The sequence below is a fragment of the Mytilus edulis genome, chromosome 12, assembly GCF_963676685.1.
Source record: "Mytilus edulis chromosome 12, xbMytEdul2.2, whole genome shotgun sequence".
NCBI lineage: Eukaryota > Metazoa > Mollusca > Bivalvia > Mytilida > Mytilidae > Mytilus > Mytilus edulis.
The window spans coordinates 42,952,243-42,976,198 of NC_092355.1; the positions used below are offsets into that span (position 1 = coordinate 42,952,243).

At 30.1% G+C, this 23,956-nt stretch overlaps 1 protein-coding gene across 2 annotated transcripts in view; it reads right to left on the reverse strand.

The window, feature by feature from the left end:
- The window catches only part of LOC139498523 (exocyst complex component 3-like), a 68,029-nt gene that overhangs the window by 27,092 nt on the left and 16,981 nt on the right, over positions 1-23,956 (reverse strand). The window contains exons 13-23 of one of the 2 annotated variants that reach the window (XM_071286944.1): positions 21,481-21,576; positions 19,365-19,431; positions 18,289-18,381; positions 17,119-17,212; positions 15,662-15,732; positions 13,608-13,762; positions 12,918-12,995; positions 11,871-12,023; positions 10,960-11,068; positions 9,874-9,885; positions 7,762-7,845 (exon numbers count right to left, since the gene is read on the reverse strand). In XM_071286944.1, coding sequence (XP_071143045.1) covers positions 7,762-7,845; positions 9,874-9,885; positions 10,960-11,068; positions 11,871-12,023; positions 12,918-12,995; positions 13,608-13,762; positions 15,662-15,732; positions 17,119-17,212; positions 18,289-18,381; positions 19,365-19,431; positions 21,481-21,576 — 1,012 coding nt within the window. The remainder of the gene's footprint in view (positions 1-7,761; positions 7,846-9,873; positions 9,886-10,959; positions 11,069-11,870; positions 12,024-12,917; positions 12,996-13,607; positions 13,763-15,661; positions 15,733-17,118; positions 17,213-18,288; positions 18,382-19,364; positions 19,432-21,480; positions 21,577-23,956) is intronic. The other variant, XM_071286945.1, reaches the window with a different exon arrangement.

The window sequence follows — 23,956 nt, forward strand, 5'->3', positions numbered from 1 at the left end:
TGAATATAAAAGCAAGCGAAACGTTTCAGCTTGAGCATTCTCGTTGCATCTTATAAGTTGTATTTGTCTGAGACATTATTGGTTAGAGCTTACAGGACTGACTTTAATTGTTGAGGACCAAGATCAACAAGAAAGAAATAAAGATAGGTTGTATAAAACATGCTCACGACCAAAAAAAGTCATATTTACTTTCTATAATATTATCTACAATATGTTCAGTTACTGTTAAATTCTTGTGAAGACTCGATTCGTGTTCATTTCCAATTAAAAAAAATCATGTGATAGATGGGTTCATAGGTAGAAAATTTGTCTGTAGTTTAGATCTTTTACACTAACCGTGATTTTGAAAGTGCTTTAGGTCAAGGACAAAAAAAATCATTTTTTTGCACTTGAACACTCCTTTATATACTTGTAACGTAAAAGATGAAGAAAATCTAATAAGACTCCAATTAGTAATAGACTGAAATATCTTTTGTAGAAGTGTTACTGTTTTGTGGAGATTTAACTAACATTTCTTTTCATATTTAGAATTATGTATTTTAATTGGATTCTACCTTACTACCCTAAAAATTAGTCCAGCTTTTCATTCAAAATCTACTGCTGTCAAAATTCTTATGCTATATTAAAACCACACAAAGAACAATACGGAGCAAAGTTCTATTTTCTTGCCGTTGAATAGAAAATATCAGTGTTGGTAAAAATAAGGAATGTTGTTATAATTTTCAATGATACAACTATAATAATTCACCAAAGTTTTAGGTAGATATACGCAATTGTAGTCGACTGTACGACCTTCATAGAGTGAGTAAAAGTCGCTATAAAAGGTTTAAACATGTGAAATATGAATATGAAACAATTCATATCAGAATATTAACTGCCTAATGTACATGTTTAACAAAACAATTTACAAACAACAAATATTACCGAAATGAACCAACCACAACCACTAGACTACAGGTTCCTGACTTGATCCAAGGTTAATGTTATAAAAATATCTTGAAACGTGTGCTTATTCTTTTGAATTACTTTTAAATTATTACTGATAACAAACTGTCATGGTATCAACAGAATCTTTTCTATCTATAAGAGAAACGTGAACTATATTAAAGACGTCATTGCATTTCAAGTGATACAAGAAAGTATGAAAGAGCAACAGTTTTAATATAGACGACTGCATATATATAATCTACATACTTAGTTCTATTAATAAAACAAGGAGATGTGGTATGCCTCCCAACGAACAACAACAGAACAAGGATACTAAGTGACCCTAACAATTATAGAGGAATAACAATAACAAGTGCAATTGGAAAGCTTTTTAATAGAATATTAAGTCTAAGACTGGACAAATTTCTTCAGGAACATAATATTATACATGATAGTCAAATTGGATTCACAAGGAAAGCCAGAACTGCAGATCATATGTTTATTTTAAACTGTCTTATTAACAAATACTGTAATTCAAAAGAAGGTAGACTGTTTGCCTGTTTTGTTGATTTTCAGAAGGCTTTTGATACTGTTATACATACAGGGATCAAGATTAAACTACTAGATATTGGGGCTGGGTCTTATTTTTATAACATTATTAAAAGTATGTATGAAATTAGCAAATCATGTGTCAAAATTCAAAATCAAGTAAGTGATTTTTTCCCATTAGATATTGGAGTCAAACAAGGTGACAACCTCAGTCCGAATTTATTCAAGATATTCATAAATGATTTGCCCAGATATTTGTCAGATACTAGAGACCCAGTTAATGTCAATGACAAAGATCTACATTGTTTAATGTATGCTGATGATATTGTTTTATTATCTACATCAGCTGAAGGACTACGAGAAAAGCTGGGAATGCTTGATAAATTTTGCAAAGATTGGTGTCTCAATGTGAATACTAATAAGACAAAGGTGCTGATTTTCAACAAGGCAGGCAGACATGTAAAACAGATATTCACATTTCAGAATATAAATCTGGAATGTGTTTCAAAATACAAATACCTAGGTTTATATTTAAGCTCATCTGGTTCATTCAGTTATGCTCAAAATGAACTATACAAAAAATCCCTGAAAGCTCATTTCAAATTAAGGAAAGATCTTTTATCACTTAATCCTGATGTAAAAACAAGTATTCATGTTTTTGACCACACTGTAAAACCTATTTTATTATATGGTAGCGAAATATGGGGAATGTTTAATTCTCTTTCCTCTAAATGTAAGAAGGAAGATATATCTTTTGAAAAATTATATTCAGGTTTACCCTGTGAGAAACTTCATATAAAATTTTGTAAATTTATACTTGGGGTACACAAGAAAACAACAAATGCTGCAGTGTTATCTGAACTTGGAAGATTTCCAATATATTTTAATATTATAAAAGGAATGTTATTGTACTGGTATAGATTAGAGAATTTAGGTAATAATTTTCCTCTATTAAAAGAGGCATATACACAATCAAAGACACTACATCACATGAATATAACATCATGGTATGGTTCAATAAATGTTGTTTTTAAAATACTTGGTATTGACTATACAAATGCCATAAATGCTCCATTTTGTGAATCCTTATACAAATTTAAGAAATATATACAAACCAAGCTATCAATATTGTTTATTAGCTGTTGGAAAAAACAAATAGATAAATTTTCAGACAGTAAACTGAAAACCTACCTTTTATATAAAACAAATTTTGGTTTTGAAAAATATCTAACATTGATCAAGAATTTTGAACTTAGAAGAAGTTTTACTAAATTACGTGTATCTTCTCATAGATTACAAATAGAATTAGGTAGATATCAGGGTATTCCCCGAATTAACAGAATTAGGTAGATATCAGGGTATTCCCCGAATTAACAGAATATGTAATAAATGTTCTTCCAATACTGTCGAAGATGAGGCTCATTTTCTATTTGATTGTAACAAATTTGAGGATGATAGAAATTGTATGTTAGCTAGTATTGCACAATATAATTCTTATTTTAATCATATGAACAGTCAAAGCAAAATTATCTGGTTATTTAGTGTAGAAAATGTTGAGTTACTTAAAATAATATGTAATTTTATATACAAACATCTTCCTTAGTGAAGATTAGTTAAAGGAAATCTATGTGTGTATATACATTTGATTGGACATAGAAAATTATATTCATCTGAATACCACAAACATACTAGCCGATTAAAAAAAAAAAATAATTGTTAAAATATATTATTTATTCAAATGTTCTCTTATATCCTTGAGGCATCGTCCCCTGGTATCAACTGCATTCAAGTTACCTATGATGCTTCCTTGTTTGCTTTTGATACAGGTAGGAAAGAGACATTTACACACATTTTACATGCCTATGGCCCATAAGGTATCGTCCCCTGGTGTCAGCTGCCTTTAGGAAACCATAATGCTTTCCTATTTGCTGCTGACACAGGATGAGTCATGGACATGTTTAATTTCTACTTTCTTTTTGGCTAATTATTATATATTTAATTGATCCAACTTTTTGTGTACTATACATATGTGGATATCTATTTTTCTTTTTTTTCTTTTTGGGCTGCTTGTTTGTTATCTATATCAACCACACTTGTAATAAAATGCATTAGTATTAAAAAAAAACAACATACTATAGATTCTTTATCTACGTATTCTTTAAGAACTTAAATAGTTCTCGTTTAACTTTTTTTTTTTTTTATTATCTCATTGTTTGTATTGTATTATGAAAAAATTATTGATGTTGTAATGTTTATGCCCTTTGGGGCCCATAATTGGAAAAATAAAAATATCTTATCTTAAAAATATCTTATCTTATCTATATAAATAACCATAATGTTCAACGTCAGACGTCGACAAAATCGGTTTAACCCACCATATTTATATGCACCTCTGTGGACCCAAGTCGGACGAAGTCATGTTATAGATATGTCTTTGTGTAGTTATACATTTAGTTTGATGAACGATATTCTGACATTGTGCTTTACATCTAGATGACATCTATTTTTTTTCTCTCGGACCTATTCAGAACTTCTTGTATGGTGCTGACTGTTTAATATTGAAAAACTGTATTGGTGACCCCTGTCTGATAGTTTTGTATTTGTTGCTAATGTGATTGAATTTGACTGTTTTTATGACAGCTCCTTTTCCGCCTTTCACATAAATCATCAATGAAAACATCATTGCGCATGGAAAGCTGTAAAAGTCATCTTGATAACTAGCGAAACTAATCGTCAGGGAAAAAAACCCGCACTGGTTTACGCCAAAAACATTGAATAACACCAGTTATGACATACAACAAATAACAACAATCAAAAATGAGAAGTCGTGGCTTGAAACAGGCACATAACGAATGTGGTCATCAAGTTCATCAAAAGAATCCTCTTTAATGTATTAATGTGTTGAAATGAAAGATTAAATATAGCCATGGAGTTTTAAAATAAAATTCTTGTTTTTATCCCAAACCAACTTATGATATTTTTTGATGATTAATTTTTATTGATTGTTGATTGCTTTATGTCCAGTGGCAAATATTTCACGATGGTTCTGGACGAGAACAAGTTAACAATAAATACAACAGGTACTAGTAGGTCTTTTAATAATAGAGGCCCATCCCGATGATGATCAGGGGGAATTTCGACTTCCACTGGAAAATAAAGGTAAATAAGTAAGGGACAAAAATTTTGCCATGCAACAGGAAGAGTTGTTGCAAGGGTTCTTAACAGAGATCTTGTCACTCTATTTACTCGAGGCATTAGATTAAACCTCGATATATGCATTCTGACAGGACGTAGCTGCAAATTTGATACATCTTTCACAGCCAGATGGACGCCCCACTTTAACAAGCTTTTTACTGCCGATCGGAACAGGACCAAGTGAGCATATTTCTATTCCCAACTCACCCTTGGGGCTTATGATATTTGTGATAGGGCCCCTTGTGATAGCATAACCGAGTTTTTTATTAGGTCTTGAATTTGACTACAACTTTCTGTACTTAAAAATGATTGAATTTTCAGTACTGTAAAATAATTAAATTTTCAGTACTGAAAAATGACTGAAATTTTCAGTACTGAAAAATGACTGTTTTCAGTACTGAAAAATGACTGAAATTTTCAGTACTGAAAATGACTGAAATTTTCAGTACTGAAAAATGACTGAAATTTTCAGTACTGAAAAATGACTGAAATTTTCAGTACTGAAAAATGACTGAAATTTTCAGTACTGAAAAATGGCTGATATTTTCAGTACTGAAAAATGGCTGAAATTTTCAGTACTGAAAAATGGCTGAAATTTTCAGTACTGAAAAATTACTGCAATTTTCAGGACTGAAAAATTACTGTAATTTTCAGTACTGTAATCAACTTTTTCCCAACATTACTGAAAATGATATAAAAGTTAATGTACTGAATAGTGATGTTTCCTAAAAGTACTGTTTATATAGCGGCATTTAATGTACTGTTTAGTAATGTTTACTAAACTTACTGTTTATATAGCGGCATTTAATGTACTGATTAGTAATGTTTCCTAAAAGTACTGTTTTTATAGCGGCATTTAATGTACATGTAAATGACTGAAATTTTCAGTACTGAAAAATGACTGAAATTTTCAGTACTGAAAAATGACTGAAATTTTCAGTACTGAAAAATGACTGAAATTTTCAGTACTGAAAAATGGCTGATATTTTCAGTACTGAAAAATGGCTGAAATTTTCAGTACTGAAAAATGGCTGAAATTTTCAGTACTGAAAAATTACTGCAATTTTCAGGACTGAAAAATTACTGTAATTTTCAGTACTGTAATCAACTTTTTCCCAACATTACTGAAAATGATATAAAAGTTAATGTACTGAATAGTGATGTTTCCTAAAAGTACTGTTTATATAGCGGCATTTAATGTACTGTTTAGTAATGTTTACTAAACTTACTGTTTATATAGCGGCATTTAATGTACTGATTAGTAATGTTTCCTAAAAGTACTGTTTTTATAGCGGCATTTAATGTACATGTAAACGCTAGTCAAATTGTTGGTAGTGTACCCTCAGCACTACCTACTTAGTGATAGCAATTGAAAATCAAAGAGCAGATTTCTCTGAGGGATACGATTGCCATTGTTTTCATTGACACATGTATACATGTAGCTGGATAATATTATTTTCAAAACTAATTCAACTGCACATGTAAAATGTTATATACGTAATCTGAATAGTAACAAATTAGCCAATCCCGGATAAAAGTGTATGAACAATATACTTAGGCCTATTGTGTTTTAGTTTTGTACTATCAATTCTAAGTTTACTTTCCTCAGCAGTCACTGAGACTCAGAGTGAGAGAAGGTATTTCACTTTGTATCTTACATGTGTATCACCTATTTTCCTACGTTAATTCTAGGAGGAACCCCATTCCTAACTCTTTAAATATTTAATTTCCTTTGGGTCAGTGATCATGACTCCTTTCCATACACATTCCTCAGTTTAAATTGCGATCGTTTGTAATATAATACGACATTTATCGACAGAACAAGTTAATTTTTCTCAACATGTTGTTTGATTCAGAATTCACGGAAGTTACTTCTGGAAGAGAGACAACTTGAAACGATAATATGGAAGACTCCATTTTGCCTGAAGGGGTGTTGTAGTTACTTTTACGATGTGGACTACATTTATTTTAATTTAAATGATGCATATGATTTAAAATTATGCAACAACAATAACCCTCAATAGCAGACATACATAGAAAGGATCCCATGAGTTATAAATTAATCAATTGAGTGGGGAATCCAGAGCAACCATTAAATGTAATACCCCTTGAAGTCAAGAAATTTATACACATGCGCATAATTATACGTAAACAAACCCTGGAGCAAGAACGTATGTTAAATGTTAATTCAATGACCTAGATGATTCTCTATTTCTTTATGGAAGTACATAATCAAATATCAGTTTCATAACAGTGACATATAAGAAAACATCTACTTCAGTTCTTATATGACAGAAATAAATTTATTGGAATTCAGAGAACACTTGCATTTTTATCCCAACTGGGGAATTCCCTCTGACGTGTTTCTAAACTTATAAAAACACTAAATATAAATACTGCTTAATTCTGATTTTCCGTGTTGTTAAAAACAAACATATAAGGGAAATATCAAACAGGAAAGTTGTTTAAGTTCAATCCATTTGTTTGTTTTTACCTTTTAAACTAAGATAATCATATGAATCTGAGATGTTCCTTAATGTTTAGAATAAAACAGTTGACGTGAGGGCATGGCCCCTGAGGCAATCATTTAAGTCTACACGTATCTCAAAAAAAACACCAAAAAACACCTAAACAAAAATGTGTCCCCAGTACATAGATGCCCCATCCGCACTATCATTTTCTATGTTCAGTTGACCGTGAAAATGGAGGAAAATCTCTAATTTGGTATTAAAATTAGAAAGATCATATTATAATGAACATGTGTACTAAGTTTCAAGTTGATTGGACTTTAACTTCATCAAAATCTACCTTGACCAAAAACTTTAACCTGAAGCAGAACGGACAGACAGATGGACGAACGAAAGGACGCACAGACCAGAAAACATAATGCCTATAAATGGGGCATAAAAACAATATTATACATATTTCAATGTGATTGGCACATTTTTTTAGGAATCAAGCAAACTTTTATGTACTATAACTTTCTTTACCATTTATTATTCATACTTGTGATACTGTGTTTTACCCGTAACCCGACATATCAATAAAATAACATAAATCATGCAATTCTAAATTTTATTCAGAGCTTACCATAATTTCTAAAGATATCATAGATGTATCCTTCAGCTTCAGTACCTCTGCCAGAACTGGTAATACATTGAAAATATTCTGTGTCTGTAAAAATAGGTGTAAAATTACAGATAAAAAATGTTTGATTCAGTTTTGAATAAGAAAGAAAATTTCTGCCTTAAACACAATCACTGAACAATTCTTAATAACTTAAACAAATATTGGTAAAGTCATTTTTTTCTATATTTGATTATGTATTTTAGGGTATGTTCACCTCAATCAAAATATATGCAAGGATTTTAACAGACATTCATGTTTTTTTTTATCAATATAAAATCAAATGTACCAGACAGATATACCAATGCAATGTCCTCTATCATAGGTTGGGCATAAAAGGGCTTTGTATGCAGTATGTGTTACTCTTTGATAAGTATTGCTTTGGCTGCAGTATCATGTATGTATGCTCCATATCTCCTTTAACTCTATTGTCTGCTGGTGGACTATTAGTCCCAGAGGGTATCACCACACCAGTAGCCAGTACTTCGGTACTGGCATGAAAATACAGATTTTTTGTGTTATTAAAATTTACTGTTACAAAATGACAGAAATTATTATAAATTAAGGAATGTATCTCCCTCATGCAAAGCTCTGATTCCTTTCACGGCTATACTTTTTGGACCTTTTGGATTATAGCTCTTCATCTTTTATATAAGCTCTGGATTTCAAATATTTTGGCCACGAGCATCACTGAAGAGACATGTATTGTCGAAATGCGCATCTGGTGCAAGAAAATTGGTACCGTTAATTTTATTACACAAAAGTTTTAAATGCTTTAATATAATATTAAATCTGCATTACAAAAGCATCTGAATATATATTTCTTTTAAAAGCAACTTAACCAATTCACAAATGTTACTGTTTCATAGAATATAAAGATTCACTTTTACTGAAATTTTGAATTTCAGTAGCATATAAGCAAAAGGTCAGTGCTACTTGGCAGAAAAATGTTGGTACAATGTGCATGTTCTAGGTTTTGGTATGGCCTGTATATAGAACTTATTTCTGATAGAAATAGATTGCCATGCAAGTATCAATTTTATCATTTATTTTCTACATAAACAACATTTTTACAAATATTCATTTTTTCATGCAAATAAGTATACACTCAAACTTCTAATAGATGTAAACACCAAAATTTCTTATTGATTTAATAAAATATTTGCAAAATATTGATTTAACAATAAATTTGCATAATGCTGATTTAACAATAAATTTGCATAACATTAATTTAACAATAAATTTGCATAATGCTAATTTAACGATAAATATTGATTTAAATATTAATTTGCATAATGCTAATTTAACGATAAATATTGATTTAAATATTAATTTTGATAATATTGATTTAACAATGAATTTGCATAAAATTAACTTATTTGTTATGTGTGAAGAAATTGTTGTGAAAGAAAAGAAGATGATGTTGTTATATAAAAGGACTTTTGTTTTATGTAGGTCATGCACTGAAGGTCATGGCACAACAGACATATGCCAGAGAGACTGCTGTGTACTACATTATAATTTACTGTATTTCTCTTCATTATTTTAAATATTATCTTCTGTTTTAAGTTGAATTTTTCTTCTTCAAAAATTTCTAATCCATTAATTTCCAAAACAAACCATCATGTTTATTCCTTATAATCATTAAATTGATATGTACTTAAAATAAATATATAATTACTTCAGAAATAATTGCGATTTTGACATTTTAGACCAAAATTTGATTTTAATTTTTGTGATATTGAGAAAAATCATGCTCAGTGAAAAATTACAAAATGCTAGTTAAAATAATTACAACTACAACACATTTTCATAACAAAAACATTGCAACAATTTCCGAATTAAAAGTAATGATGAGAATTTGTTTTGGTCCTATCTATTTAATAAAATACATGTTTTACAAACAAGTTTAAAACAAGCATGATTATTTCATAAACTATGAAAAGACATATTCATAATGAACAAATAATTAAATAATTAATGAAGAGAAAATATGATAAATCAAATGTAATACAAAAACAGAGATATAAATTTTTGGAATTATTTAATAGGAAATACAACAAGATATACACTTACTGGCTCAGATCCCTAAAAATACATGTTTTAATGTATATTTTTACTAATACATTTGTGCTATATGAACAACTGTTAAACTGAATCCTTTGGGAAGTATCAAATTTAGTTTTTTTCTTATAAAGATAGACCAGAAATATTCAGTCACCGATATTGTTTATCCAAAAAACCAAATCTCAAGTTCTTTTTCTAATGAGTTAACCTGCGGTCAGTTGGCTAAAATGATGTCATTGAACAATCAACTCTGTGACATAACAAAAGCATTGCGACTTCGGAAATGTACAGAAAATGCATGAATTTGAAATCGTCTCAGGAGTTTACACATAATCTGTCCTTAGCGGCATACCATAGAAAAGAAATCTTGCATTGACTTTCCCCTGAAATTTTGACACTTAGTTCAATTGAAATTATACTATACAAGAATGCAAAGAAAATTTTTCAAGATACTGCAGATTTATTCAAGGAAGGAAAAACATGAAATATCATATTTCAATATTTCAAAAATGAACACATTATTATGACAACTTTTAGAACTTTTGACCCTCATGTAGATTACTCCTACTGTAATAAATGACATTCCATTTCACATGCAGCAACCAGATTTTATAAAATCAATGTTTTTTTCACAAATTTGGGAAATCTATCATTTGCAATGTAGAATAATAGAGAAGAAGAAATCACTAAAAAGGATGCTTTTTTTTTTTATCTGACCCTACTTCCACATCGTACAACCTGAAGTTTAAAAAAATACATTCTCAAACATATTTGTTAAAAAACAAACTATAACTGTGGATTCATCATTTCTTGTGGGAAACCATTTTTTTGGGGTATTTCTTGGATAAAGTACAACAAAGTACCAATTTCAAATTGGCTTGTAAGCAGGGATTGGCAAAGACATGAAATTAGATATCAACAAAAAAAACAACTTTTCCACAATCCACAATAAATTGGTACTCACAAAAAAAAAATGAATACATATTATTTGAGTTCTATTAAAAGAAAACAATAAACTGTTTGAATTTCGATTCATCTTGTTGATTTGAAATCAGTAAGCAAGCACCAAATTTATTTTCATATAATTATACATACTACTTTAGAAGTGCCATATTTCTGGAAAAGTTCCCCAAGCTGGGATCCCTCTTTAATCAATTTTTCTGCAGCTGCTTTTCTTTCATCGTAAGTTTTAAACTGCAATTTTCTGTAAATGATTTAAACACAGGTTACTATAAATATCTATAAAATCACATAATTAACCCCAGCACCTGGTGTTGATTCATAACCTGACTGGTTTCTGTCCCTCACAGACCTTCTTCAGAAGCGGTACAAAAAGTTCTATTCGAAGTTTTGTGTTTAGATAACTCTGATTTTGAAATATCATTATTATATTACTCATCAGTTTAAGTAAATGCCATTTACATACTTTTTTACAATTCTTTTCTGTAATATTGTTTTGATGCTATTTAGTTTACTATTGTGATTACAACTGTAGCAGGCATTTCAACCAGTGACATGATTATTTTCTTTTTGGGGTAGGAATAAGTATATTACCCATACATTGCCATAGTCCTTTAGATTTTAAAACAGCCAATCAAAAAGTTGAATAGGCTTAGCAGCAGTAAAAAGCTTTTGCTTGGACAAATTTATTATTTTCTAGCAGTGTATTAGTAGTTTTATTGCTCTCCTTTTTTCTCATTCTAGATGTCAGTAAGTTGAGAATGCGTCTATTAGACACACATGATACCCACACTTGCATATAATTTTATAAAGGGCATAATTCAAGAATGGTGTAAGTGACCTCATCCAAATTTGCACTTTATTTTCTGGTAATAGCCATTGTGTATAAGTTTCATAATATTTTGTTGAGACAAACTAAAGTCAGAAAAGGAAACTACTTTTGGGACATGCGTACGTATCCACAAGGGGGCAAAAAAACTTAATACTCTTTGACCTACTTAGTAAATAGTGATTTAAGAAAATCTATAAGTACTCGTCTGACTTACTTAGTAAAGAGTGATTTAAGAAACTCTATAAGTACTCGTTTCTGTCCTGCTTCAACGACTTCACCATTAAACCTTGGCTTTAAATGTACAAAGTCATTACTATAATCAGCCCATGTGGCACAGATGATATCTACTGCATGTGTTCCTGTTAACCTATAAATAATAACATTCCAACAAGTTATCCACATAAAGAGATGGAGTAGACAGTATTGTAGGCTAAAAGTTTTCTCTTTTATTAGTAAAATTTCCCTCTAATTTCCAATTCAGTACTGTGAATCATTAATAGCTGCAATAGTACAAGATAAATTAACACACTTTCATCTAATGCATTCTGGGTAATAATTTACAAAAGTGTACACCGTCCCCTATTTAATGCTTAAGTCGGGTTGTTGTCTCTTTGAAACAATCCCCTTTTTCATTCTCAATTTTACACTAACTATATATATTGGTAAACATTTTCATTAACAATGAAAACCTTAATCATTAGAATATTTGTAATCTTGAAAGCGTAAATGTCACAATTAAGGATGTACTTAGGTGAGGTAAGGTAAAAAATAATAAATTAAGAATTTAAAATTGATACTATAAGCTGGTAGAGCATCCATTAAGGATAAAGATAAGCTAAAAATATTGATAGGTCATAGACCTCCTTTCCGAGATATTCGAGATTTAAAATATGGCGGGAAAAAGGCGGGACTCGGACTTTTACCTTAAATTTGCCTTGGTATTTTTTAGGTCTCAAAACAAAAGAAAGAAAATCAAGAATCTTCTAAAATTTTGGTAAATGACCTTTCATGAGCTATTAAGTCTTATATGGAAAAATAAATGGGTGTTATGGGGCAAAATATTTTACATTGTATTGTATGGAAAAACACCAAGGAGTCCGAACATTTGACACAAATTCCAAAACCTCACCTAAGTACATCCTTAACAGTAATTCTTCAGTTATGCTGGTATGAAATGTTAATAAACAATGAGCAATGCAAGTTTTAGATACTGGTTACCAGATTTGGACCAAAATGATGAAGAGTCGATAAGCAGACTTACCAGTTTTTTGTGAGTATTTCCTCTAAACATTTACTGTTCTTTAAGTCAATAAACACCTCTTCTATAATAATTCTTGTTCTGGAGAAAAAAACATATCAATTAGTAATTTGTAAATTTTTTACAGCAGGTAATATTTAACAACAAACACAAAGGAACTGTGATTGATTTGTTTTGTGTTTTATACACACGAAAAAATACATTAGCTGTGTTTCTTAATTTTGATTCAGTGTTTTTGTTGTATATAGATATAAGAAGATATGGTATGAGTGCCAATGAGACAACTCTCCATCCAAGTCACAACTGTTATAGATCAAAGTACATTGTTCAACACAGAGCCTTGGCTCACACTGAATAGCAGCGTCCCAAAAATGAGCATGAATTAAAACCTGAAATATATTAGCTATATATAGATGCTTTCAAATATTTGCACTAGTTTTGTGTACTCATCACCACAAATTAATCTTAATATAAAGATGTGAATTTTCTGATGTTCAATTTCATTGGCCGTGTATCTAATCATTGCATAAAGAATGAGAGTTAGAATAGTTAGAATAGTTAAAATAGTTAGAATAGTAATTTCATTTTGCAAAACAAAACAATATATAGATAAAACTGCTTGCGGTAAATTTATATAAGATATAGTTTTTAAAGTTGGTATCAATAAATTGTTGAAATCTATCTTTTACTTACCCTATTTTAGCTATTTTTAGAAAGGTGTCATTAAGTTTCTGAAATCTATCTTTTCGTATATTTTCCTCATCTTCCTCAAAATCTTCTTTCAAATAGCGATTTCTCAGTTGTTTCATGTACTCTCCAAAAGACAAACTGTTGTTTATATTGGCTATCTACAAACAAACATAACAAATTTAGTTTATACTTCCATATGAAATCAAGTACATGTATAACCTTTAACCAGATCAAGTTCAGAATAAATGTAGCTTTGTACATAATTCTTAAACGAGAAAGAAATATAAAAGTAGTCATCAAACTGCATTTTCTAACACTAGATTTAAATTTGTTACTCTGATGTTATTTTGTTATTTCTTTGAAATACATCTTATCGCTATTTAGTCCATTCCGGGAAAAACAGTCATTTATACAACTTCCTGTTTGGGTCCCAAGCCGAAAAATGGAGGTCATCAGTAGTGAGCTGAGGGAGAAAAACTTTAGAAAGTGATCATCAAGAAACTTTGATATAGTATGATCCACTTTTTTCGAAATTAAAATTGAAGTAAAAAAATATTTTGTTTGAAGTATTTACGGTAGTTTAAACAGGTCTCATTAAAAAGTATCATGCATGGTGAATTGTTTAAACAGGGTCCCAGATAGCTTCAACTGGATGAAAAAGTTGTGTAACTTTAGAACTTATCCGGAATGGAATAAATAGCGATTAGGTGTATTGAACTGAAAGGGTCCTAAACTATACATAATCAAATACAATTTAAGAATTATAGTATGTAGCTTTTTGTAAGCTTTCTTAACTTTTCATTTTTTTACATAAATAAGGCCGTTAGTTTTCTCGTTTGAATTGTTTTACATTGTCTTATCGGGGCCTTTTACAGCTGACTATGCGATTATGGGCTTTGCTCATTGTTGAAGGCCGTACGGTGACCTATAGTTGTTAATGTCTGTGTCATTTTGGTCTTTTGTCGTTAGTTGTCTCATTGGCAATCATACCACATCTTCTTTTTTATATTTTGTCTGATATATGTCCTTGGTGTAAGTCTGCTGGCACTACATATATATTTGTTATGCATTGTCATATATAGGTTTAAGAGAAATTGATCTTAAGAATTTCTATATCCAACAATCATTATGAGTCATCCTTTTCTCATTTGGAATTACAGTATACTGAAAATCAACTCATGTTTGCAAGCGATTTATTTTTGAGACTTACAAGAGTACAAAAATAATGTATTAAAAGTTGCAAATATATTAAAGGCTGTACAGTTGCCTATAATTGTTTACATCTACTCCATTTAAACTGTGGTTGAAAATTGTCTCATTGACACATACCCGTAGCCAGGGGGGGTTCGGGGGGTTCGGACGAACCCCCCCTTGAAAACAAATAAGCACTGTTAAAGTCAATGTTCTGTTCGAATTGTGACTGTTAAAGTCGAGTTTTTGAGTCAAACGAACCCCCCTTTTGAAATTCCTGGCTACGGGCCTGTGACAATCTAACCTCATCTCCTTGTTTTATTACATGGATCCTGCCTTACATAAATCTACAGCAAATTGGACAATCACAAAATGTAAATTGCAGAGAAGTCAACTTGAAAGAGCTTAATGCGGAAAAAGAAAGAAAAAAAAAGAATTGGGATAATTGGTTGGTTTCAATTTTCATTAATTTTCATGATTTTTAAAACATCTATTTTTTCCAAACTTTAAAAATAAACAATACATTTCTAGATTTTGTATAAAAATCTTTCCAATTTTATTAGATCAACAAAGTAACATTTTTTTTGGCAAATTTTAAAAGGTCAATTATAATGACCACTTATATGTAATTTCCAAAATGTCTTACACAGAAAAAGTCATTTTAAACAAGATACATGCATTCTGTTGTCTGCACTATGGTCGGGTTGTTGTCGCTTTGACACATTTCCCATTTCCTTTCTCAATTTTATTCTTCTTGCTTCAGTGGTTCTATATTTTCTAACAGATTAGTTATTTCAAAAGTGCAATTCAAACAGATGAAATATACAGAATAATATATTTGAATTCTTCTAGTAAGCACCACCTACCATATAATGTAAAAAGAATTTGATTTCTGATCTGTCTTGTAAATGTCTGTCTTTGTAACTTTCTATCTCAGCTGAAATTTAAGAAAACATTAATTTTGCATGTGTAATTATGTAATTGTAGGAAGAAAGATATGTGTTGATCCTATTATCAATAATTTAATTAAGGATGTAACACGTCTTCTGATTCCCTGAAAGTGTTTTTTTATCAGCTCATAGACATAACTTTGTCATGTGACCGTGACATTATCAAAGTTTTTTTAATGATCTACTTCCTTAAAAATGAAATCTTGAAACTGTTTATTTTTCTAACTTAAACTTCTCATGTGGAACTTGGATAAACCCAAATAGAGGTCAAATCAATCATGCTGATTCCAAGAAATGAAGATTGTTTAAAATAGCTCTACACAAATTTAAATTTAAATTATCCAATTTTCAGAAGTGGGCAGAACATGAATGGCTTGTGTTGTAATTTTGGTGATTTTTCCAATGTTTTTATTCATGTATTTGGTCTTAAAACTTGATCTTTCCACTTTCTTATTTTCTCAAATTTGTAGAAAAATAAGTAAAAGGGTAAGTGAAGCAATAAAAGTAATTGATTTCAGAATTTAGCACAGGTCTCATCTGTTTTGAAAATCGCCGTTTCAGAATCTAATGCATCCTGGGTAATATTTTCAAAAGTGTACACCAAAACGTCGTGTTTGGTTTAAAATGTCATTAACAAATCATTTTGGGGTAGAACAATGAAATTACCCATGATTCTTTAGATTCTAAAAAGGTGAATTGTCAACAGGTGAAGTTTAGTAATTCAGATAATCTTGTGATTATTTATTTCCCTAATCTTGTCATATCAGAATGGTTAAGTTTCAACAGTAACAAATCTTTCCGGCATACATTTTCAATTCAAAACAGTCGAATTCTGTTTTAAATCAATCAGGCAGGGGAAAGTGTATTTCATATTCATATACTTTATTGCAACAATTGAAACCCTGACAGGTTAAAATGTAAACATAATATACACAAGAAACATACAATACATGAAAAAGGTGCTAAACAAGTCAAATATATACATGATAAACTTGTTAAGAAATTAGGAAAATATTTTTAAAGAGAACATTTCTAAGGTTGTCCATTCTTGATTAAGATTATAAACAATGTTGACTGCTGTATATTTAACAGTTTTACCTATTATGTCTGTTTGTTTTGTTCAAACATTATTGTCAATATAATGGAATTTGATGCGACTGTCATACTAGTGAGAGGTTCAGCTAGCTATAAAACCAGGTTTAATCCACCATTTTCTACATAAGAAAATTCCTGTACAAAGTCAGGATTATGACAGTTCTTATCCATTTGTTTGATGATTTTGAGCTTTTGATTTTACCATTTGATTAGTGACTTTCCGTTTTGAATTTTTCTCGTAGTTCAGTATTTTTGTGATTTTACTTAAAATAACAAACCTATGTAATCCTTAGAGAATAAGTTTAGTTCATCGGCAAACAGTTCCAATACTTTCTTTACAAGATCTTCACTAATTAATCTTGTAACTTGAAGCTAGAAAATAACAAAATCAAAAACTAAAAACAATTTTTTGAAAATGATCTTTTCTTTGTTGCTATATAATTCTACAATACTTGAATGCTACTGAAATGCACTAAAGCTTTATCGAGCTAGCTAAAGATGGAAGGTTCATCACTTTAATAGTCAGTACTCCGGTACTGACATGATTATTAATCAATAACATAACTTTACAAAATTGCTGCTTATAAATTTTAAAATTATAAGGTTGTTACTCTCTCAGGCAAGGTTGGATTTGGATTTGTTTTGGATGCTGTTTGATGATATAGCTCTTCAACTGTTATGGTTCTTATACATCCTGAGCTTTTGAATATTCAGCATTGATGTGATTAAGGTGGTATCTAACACAACAGGGAGATAACTCTGTAAAATCACCTAAACGTTTTAATGACGTTGTGTTGTTAAGGGAATATTAAGCTTCTCAATGATCAAAATTAGTTCTTGTCAAACTGCTATATAAACAGTGTAATTTTTCTGATAAAATGCTTGGTTCAAATTTTTTGAAAGTTTTATATTTTTGTCAAAGGGTCAAAGTAAATACTTTGCCAAAATTTTATGAAAATTAAACGAGCCAAATTAATCTTAGTGAAAGTGTTGGGTACCACCTTAACAAAGTGTTTTTGAGTAAAAATAAATTATACAACACACATATTGTAAAAGGGTTTATTTAAATAAATCTAAATTCAAAGAATTTAAAGGACAAACCTGCTTGTCAGTTTTTATATTTGAAGTTTTTCCACCAATTCTGATCTTCCTTAAATATGAAAATTACACAAGGGTATATAATTCAGTGTTCTCCACAGGACTTTAAAGCACTGTGGTACCCTGGTGCTATATTTTCTACCATGGTTCTATCTTGGATGATTTTATAATAGAATGTACAGGGGCCATGGTGCTATATGTTTTTGGACAATAGTCAGTGCTATGCTAATTTCCATGGTGCTATTTTAAAATTCTGGGAAAAACACTGACTATGTTCATGATTATTTCAGGGGGGGGGGGGGGGGGGGAAGCAGTAGCTAATTCATACAGTGTATGAGTACCATACTTACATTTTGTTCCATCATCTGGAATATAATAACAGGTAGAGATGTAGAATAATAACCATCTCCATCAGCATCAGGGTGTTCTACTCTAAACCAATCCTGTAAAGACATAGACATGATAGGTTTAAGATGAGGGGGATATGACCTTTATCAGGACTCCGGGTTTGGGTGTTTTTAAGCTTGGGATTTCGGGATTGACCCTTTCGGGATCCAGGAATCCTTTTTTTTCGGATTTTGGGACGTCAGGATTTACTTTATTTAAATTCGGGACCTCGGGATTTCGTTTTTTTAAGTCCGGGATTTCGGGATCAGGACCCCTCCTATCCCCCCTCTAAGATGATGTGGTTATTTGTGGTTTGAGTGCCGATGAGACAACTTTCCATCCAAGTCACAATTTGTTAAAAGAACAAAAACAACAAAGTCATCAAACTTATGACTATATCAGTTACACACATTTACAGGGTGGCATATTCAAATCAGTGCTTTGCCTTGCAGATATCAGTAAAAAACACATTATAGATGTACTTTACAACAAAGTGTATCCAAAATTGAATGTAAGTGTTTACTAAGAATTTGTCTCTATTCTTTGTTAAAAATCATATTTAAAAAAAAATGGTTGATCCCAATACCGTTAAGAAATATTACAAATGTTAATTCTTTCAAATACAAAATAACAGATCATTTATTGAAATCAACCTTGCTGTATCAATAATATTAAAAACTGATCATGTCATCATGTTTATTTTTTTCATCACATTTTATCAAGTTGTATTGAACATTATTATCATACTTGACTTTTTATACTAATGTATGCAATGTATATGTTTGCATTCTGTTTGATTTCTCATGTTGAGGGCCTCAGGGAAAATTAGTTATACATGTATAGCTAACTGTGTAACCCTCTTAAAATGAAGTATTGTTGTTGTTGATTGGGTAATTGTTGGTGGAGGAAGTCAGAGTACCTAGAGAAACACCAACAATCAGTAGGAAAATTTACAATCAACACTTTTACCCCCCAACACAAATTACAAAAAGAAGCATTCATTTTTTAAGTGATTTTAGAAGAAAAATAAACAACAAACCTTTTTATCCTGAACTAATGAATTCTTCATCCATTCCATAATGTTAAATTTCATAGTTCTTAAGTACCTAAAAATATATCATTATATTTCAACTCAATTCAAATTTTTATTGCCATAAAACTACATATTTATAGTATGTGACACAACATAACAAAATGAAAATAAAAATAACAACAAGATCATTAATATACACAATAACAGTAAATATTTTAAGAGTCCCCTGTCCTCAGTTCAATAGACTATTTTAAAAAGGATCCTAGCTTATTTACCTGAATGTGTGAAATTGGGTTGAGTATATATGTTATTTTATCTATGTCATTTAAATTTATAAAGTGGATATTCTCATTTATCAAAAAATCAAAATAAACTTTTCTATTATTATGGTTTCTATTACAATATAAAAAGAAATGAATTTCATCTTCAATTTGTTTACAGTTTTTGCATAATCTTTCTTCTCTTGGTATTTTAAGGTATCTTCCCTTTTCTATTAATAAATTATGGCCACTTAATCTAAATTTTGTTATCAGTTTTCTGAATTCAAGTTTTGAGCAAGTTCAATATTTTTCTTCTGTATTATTTATTTTTACATGTTTATAAATAGTGAGTTTGCTGTTATCCTTTATATCTGATAGTTTATCATTTACTAGTTTTTCATAAAAATGCTTCAATTTTATTTTTATTTGTTCTCTTATATTTTTAGATATCTTTTGTGAGGAATATGTTTTCAAAGTGTCCAAATCCATACCAGTTTCTTCTACTATATGTTTCACATATGAGAACCAAGGATAAATTCCTGCTGAGTCTTTTGAGTTTTGAGACAAAATAAAGGATTCTTTTAAGAGAGGATTAATTTCATCAGAATATAATTTAAAAAGATACAATATAGATTGAAATTTAATATTAAGTTCCAGAGGAAGTCTCCCCAGATCAGCTCTTGCACCTAAATTTGATGAAGTTTTCCTTATACCAAGTGTATATTTACAAAACTGTAGGTGTAACTTTTTTATAGGTGTTTTGTTTTATCAATGAAATAAAAGGGGTCCAATTGTTTTCTAGAGTTTTTTGCTCTTTTTTTGGCCCTAAAATATGTTATATAGGAGTCTAAAAATGTAACTTCTGAATTATATAAAGCTATAGGTTTAACTAATGAATCAAAGAGATTATTTGCAATGTTAACTGGTATATTATTCAATGGACTAGTATATGACTTCATCGCAAAGAGAACTTTTTTTAGCTTTTTTTGTTAGATCTATGGTACTGTGCGAAAGATTTCCATTATTTTTAATCAACATTCCTAAAAATTTATACTCATTTCTGTCTGATATTGGAATATCTTTGTATGTTGCAAATGAGTTAGCTGTTTTGGAACAGTTTTGCTTTAAAATCATAAAAGTCATAAGAAAAGACTAAGACATAAAAAAGTACTTAATTTCAACGATTCTCAAGGGACAATTGGAGATTACATTTCATAGTCCTTTCTTGCTACAAGCACTTTTGAATAAAAATAGTTGTTTTCACCAAGCTTTACAACAGATCTTTTTCTATTTGAATTGTGTACATTTTATTATACCTGAACCTTTCATTGGTTTATATACTTTTTATAGGTTTATACTGCACAATATTGTTTTGCTCATTGTTAAAGGCTAGATAGTGATCTCTAGCATCATACTTCAACATTATTTGGTCACTGTTGATAGCTATCTTGTTGTCATTCATTTTCAATGTAATTTCTATATTTATAATACACAAAACAGAAAGCTTGATTCACAGTTACTTCAACTTCAAATATGTAACTTTGGAATCGTCCCAAATAAGGAATTGCTATGGGAACTAAATATAAATCCAACATAACAGATATCAATGCAAAAAGAATAATGATAAAAGAATATTATTTTGTAATTGCCAATACTAATGATTAAAAATGTTAATCTTTCAGGTTCAATAATTTAAATTTAAAAAAAAAAGCAATTTAACATTTTCTAAAACTGATTTTTTCACATTAAACACAAAATTTCTAAAATTCAACTAGGATCAAACTTTTTTATAAGGGCATCCAGATGGATATATAACATTTTTAAAATACCTCATTGGAATATTGAGGGTGCATAAAACTTACTGATTTTGTAATTCATCTATGACATTGTTTTCTAACAGTGGTCCAAGCTCTGATATGTCTATATTTAGATCTGGATGTCCCATCAAATCTGGAGAACTGAAATCAAAAATTATATTTGTTTAGCTATATTTTTAAACAACATTTTTCATGAAATGATATTTATTGATTAATTTATTGAATAAACAGCTGCGCCATGAGCGCATGATACGCCCAACGCCTTGTGTGAAAGTTTTATGCAATAATCATCAATAGTTTCTGAGAAAGTTTTAAGCAATGACCATATATTGTTTTTGAGATACGGCGGGACACGTGAAACCCCCCCTCTTTTAAAAAAAAAACCAAACTAAATATCACTAAAATAAAATTTTGAATCAAAACCAAAAAAATATACAGATCTTCAGATTAATATAACAAAGAAGTGTGTAAAGTTTTAAGCAATAATCATAAATTGTTTTTGAGATACGGCGTGACATGTAAAAATAACCTCCCCCTTTTTTACAAAATACTCAATAACTCAAAAATAAAATATTGAATCATCACCAAAAAGTATACAGATCACAGTGCGACATGTGAAAAAAACACACCCCTGTTTTAGTTACAAAAAAAGTGTTGTAACTCAAAAAGTTTTAATCTTATTTTCACCAAAAAGTATACAGATCATTTGACCATCATAAGAAACAACTATATAAAGTTTCATGAAATTTGGATAAGTCATTCTCAAGTTACGGTGCAACATGTTTACGCTGGACAGACAGACGCAGGATATTTGTATACCATTATACGTCCTGTCAAAATTTTGACGGGCGTATAAAAATTGTAATGATTATTTAAATTTCTTTTCGTTGAGACTTGGGGTTTTTCCCCCGTGATACTATTTATAAGTTCAAGGTTGGTTAGTGAGAGTAGTTGTATAACAAGTTCTTGTTTTGGTTATAAATATAGATGGGTAAAATATGCTCGTGAAATACTTTGGCGGTTTAAAATGTGGGGTCCCGTTATATTATATAAAGAAAATTTGCGGGTGTCATTTATCGAAAGTGCTCGCTCACAGTAACTACGACAGTTTTTGCAGTTTATTATGTCATAAGAATGTGTACATATATATGATTATGAATTGTTTAATTATAGTCCATTTAAATGTTTTGGACAAATGTGTTTGTATTTATAATATGTTGGTTTATAATGTTATTAAACATTGCTTACTAGAAAAGAAAAACGAAGTTACTGCGAGCAACTAAACCTATATCTACAGTTTTGTTTTATTTATTATACCAAGGATTTAGTAAAGAAATGTTTTAAATTCGGACGAGCATGGCGAGGGAGAATTTAAGATATATTCTTATTTATCGAGGAATCCATTGAGGACAGCATATCTCATATAATGTATTCCTGATTGTTCTTTAGGTGTGTTCTCACTGATGTGTTTGACTCATTAACAGCCAATGTGGCTGTCTAGTCAGCAAATATTTTTTTTAGCTGAAAATTTTAAAGGATTCAATCATATTTAAGTGCCAAGGAGACATCTCTCCATCCAAGTAATAATTTATAATTGTAAACAGTTATAGGTCAAGATACATTCTTCAACATGGAGCATTGGATCACACCAATCAGCAAGCCATAAAGGGCCCCAAAAATTTACTAGTGTAAAACCATTCAAACAGGAAAACCACAGTCTAATCTATTTAAAAAAACGAGAAATGAGAAACACTTATAAACCACATCAACAAACGACAACTACTGAACATCAGATTCCTGACTTAGGACAGGTGCAAACAATTGCAGCAGGTTCAAACGCTTTAATGGTACCAAACCTTCAACCTTATCTGAAACAATAGTTTTACATCACAACATAGAAAGACACACTATAAAATATCAATTGGAATGGCTGAACTCAATCAAAAGACATAGTAACACAAATGAACATACATTCAATGAAAAAATTTGACCTATGATACAATGTAAATACAAAATTGATAAAAATAAGGGATGAATAATAAAAGTAACTACTTGGCCAAGTTCATTATAGATAGAGATAATTGTAAGCAGCAAGAGTGTTCAGAAAAGTAAGATCTAAAAAAGTATTATTCCACTGTGGAATGATAAACAATTTAAAAAAAATGCCATTTGCAATATCAAAAATATACACAAGGAAATGAAAATAATTTTGTTGATCAGTATACTTCTTATTCTGTCTGTACAACCTTCCGTAATATGCCAGTATAACTCTTGTCATCAAATCAAATTTTGATTTTTGTGTTAAATGAACACCTGCACAAGCTAATTTCATTGTACAAGATACACTTTTTGTATTTAAAAATGTACAAAACATCAAATTAGGAAGAAAAAAGATTTTTTTTTATTGTTTGCAAATTTGAAAATAATGTACTATACATATTTGACCTATACTGGTTTACTTTTACAAATTGTGACTTGGATGGAGAATTGTCTCATTGGCACTCAAAAAGGTTTCACATTG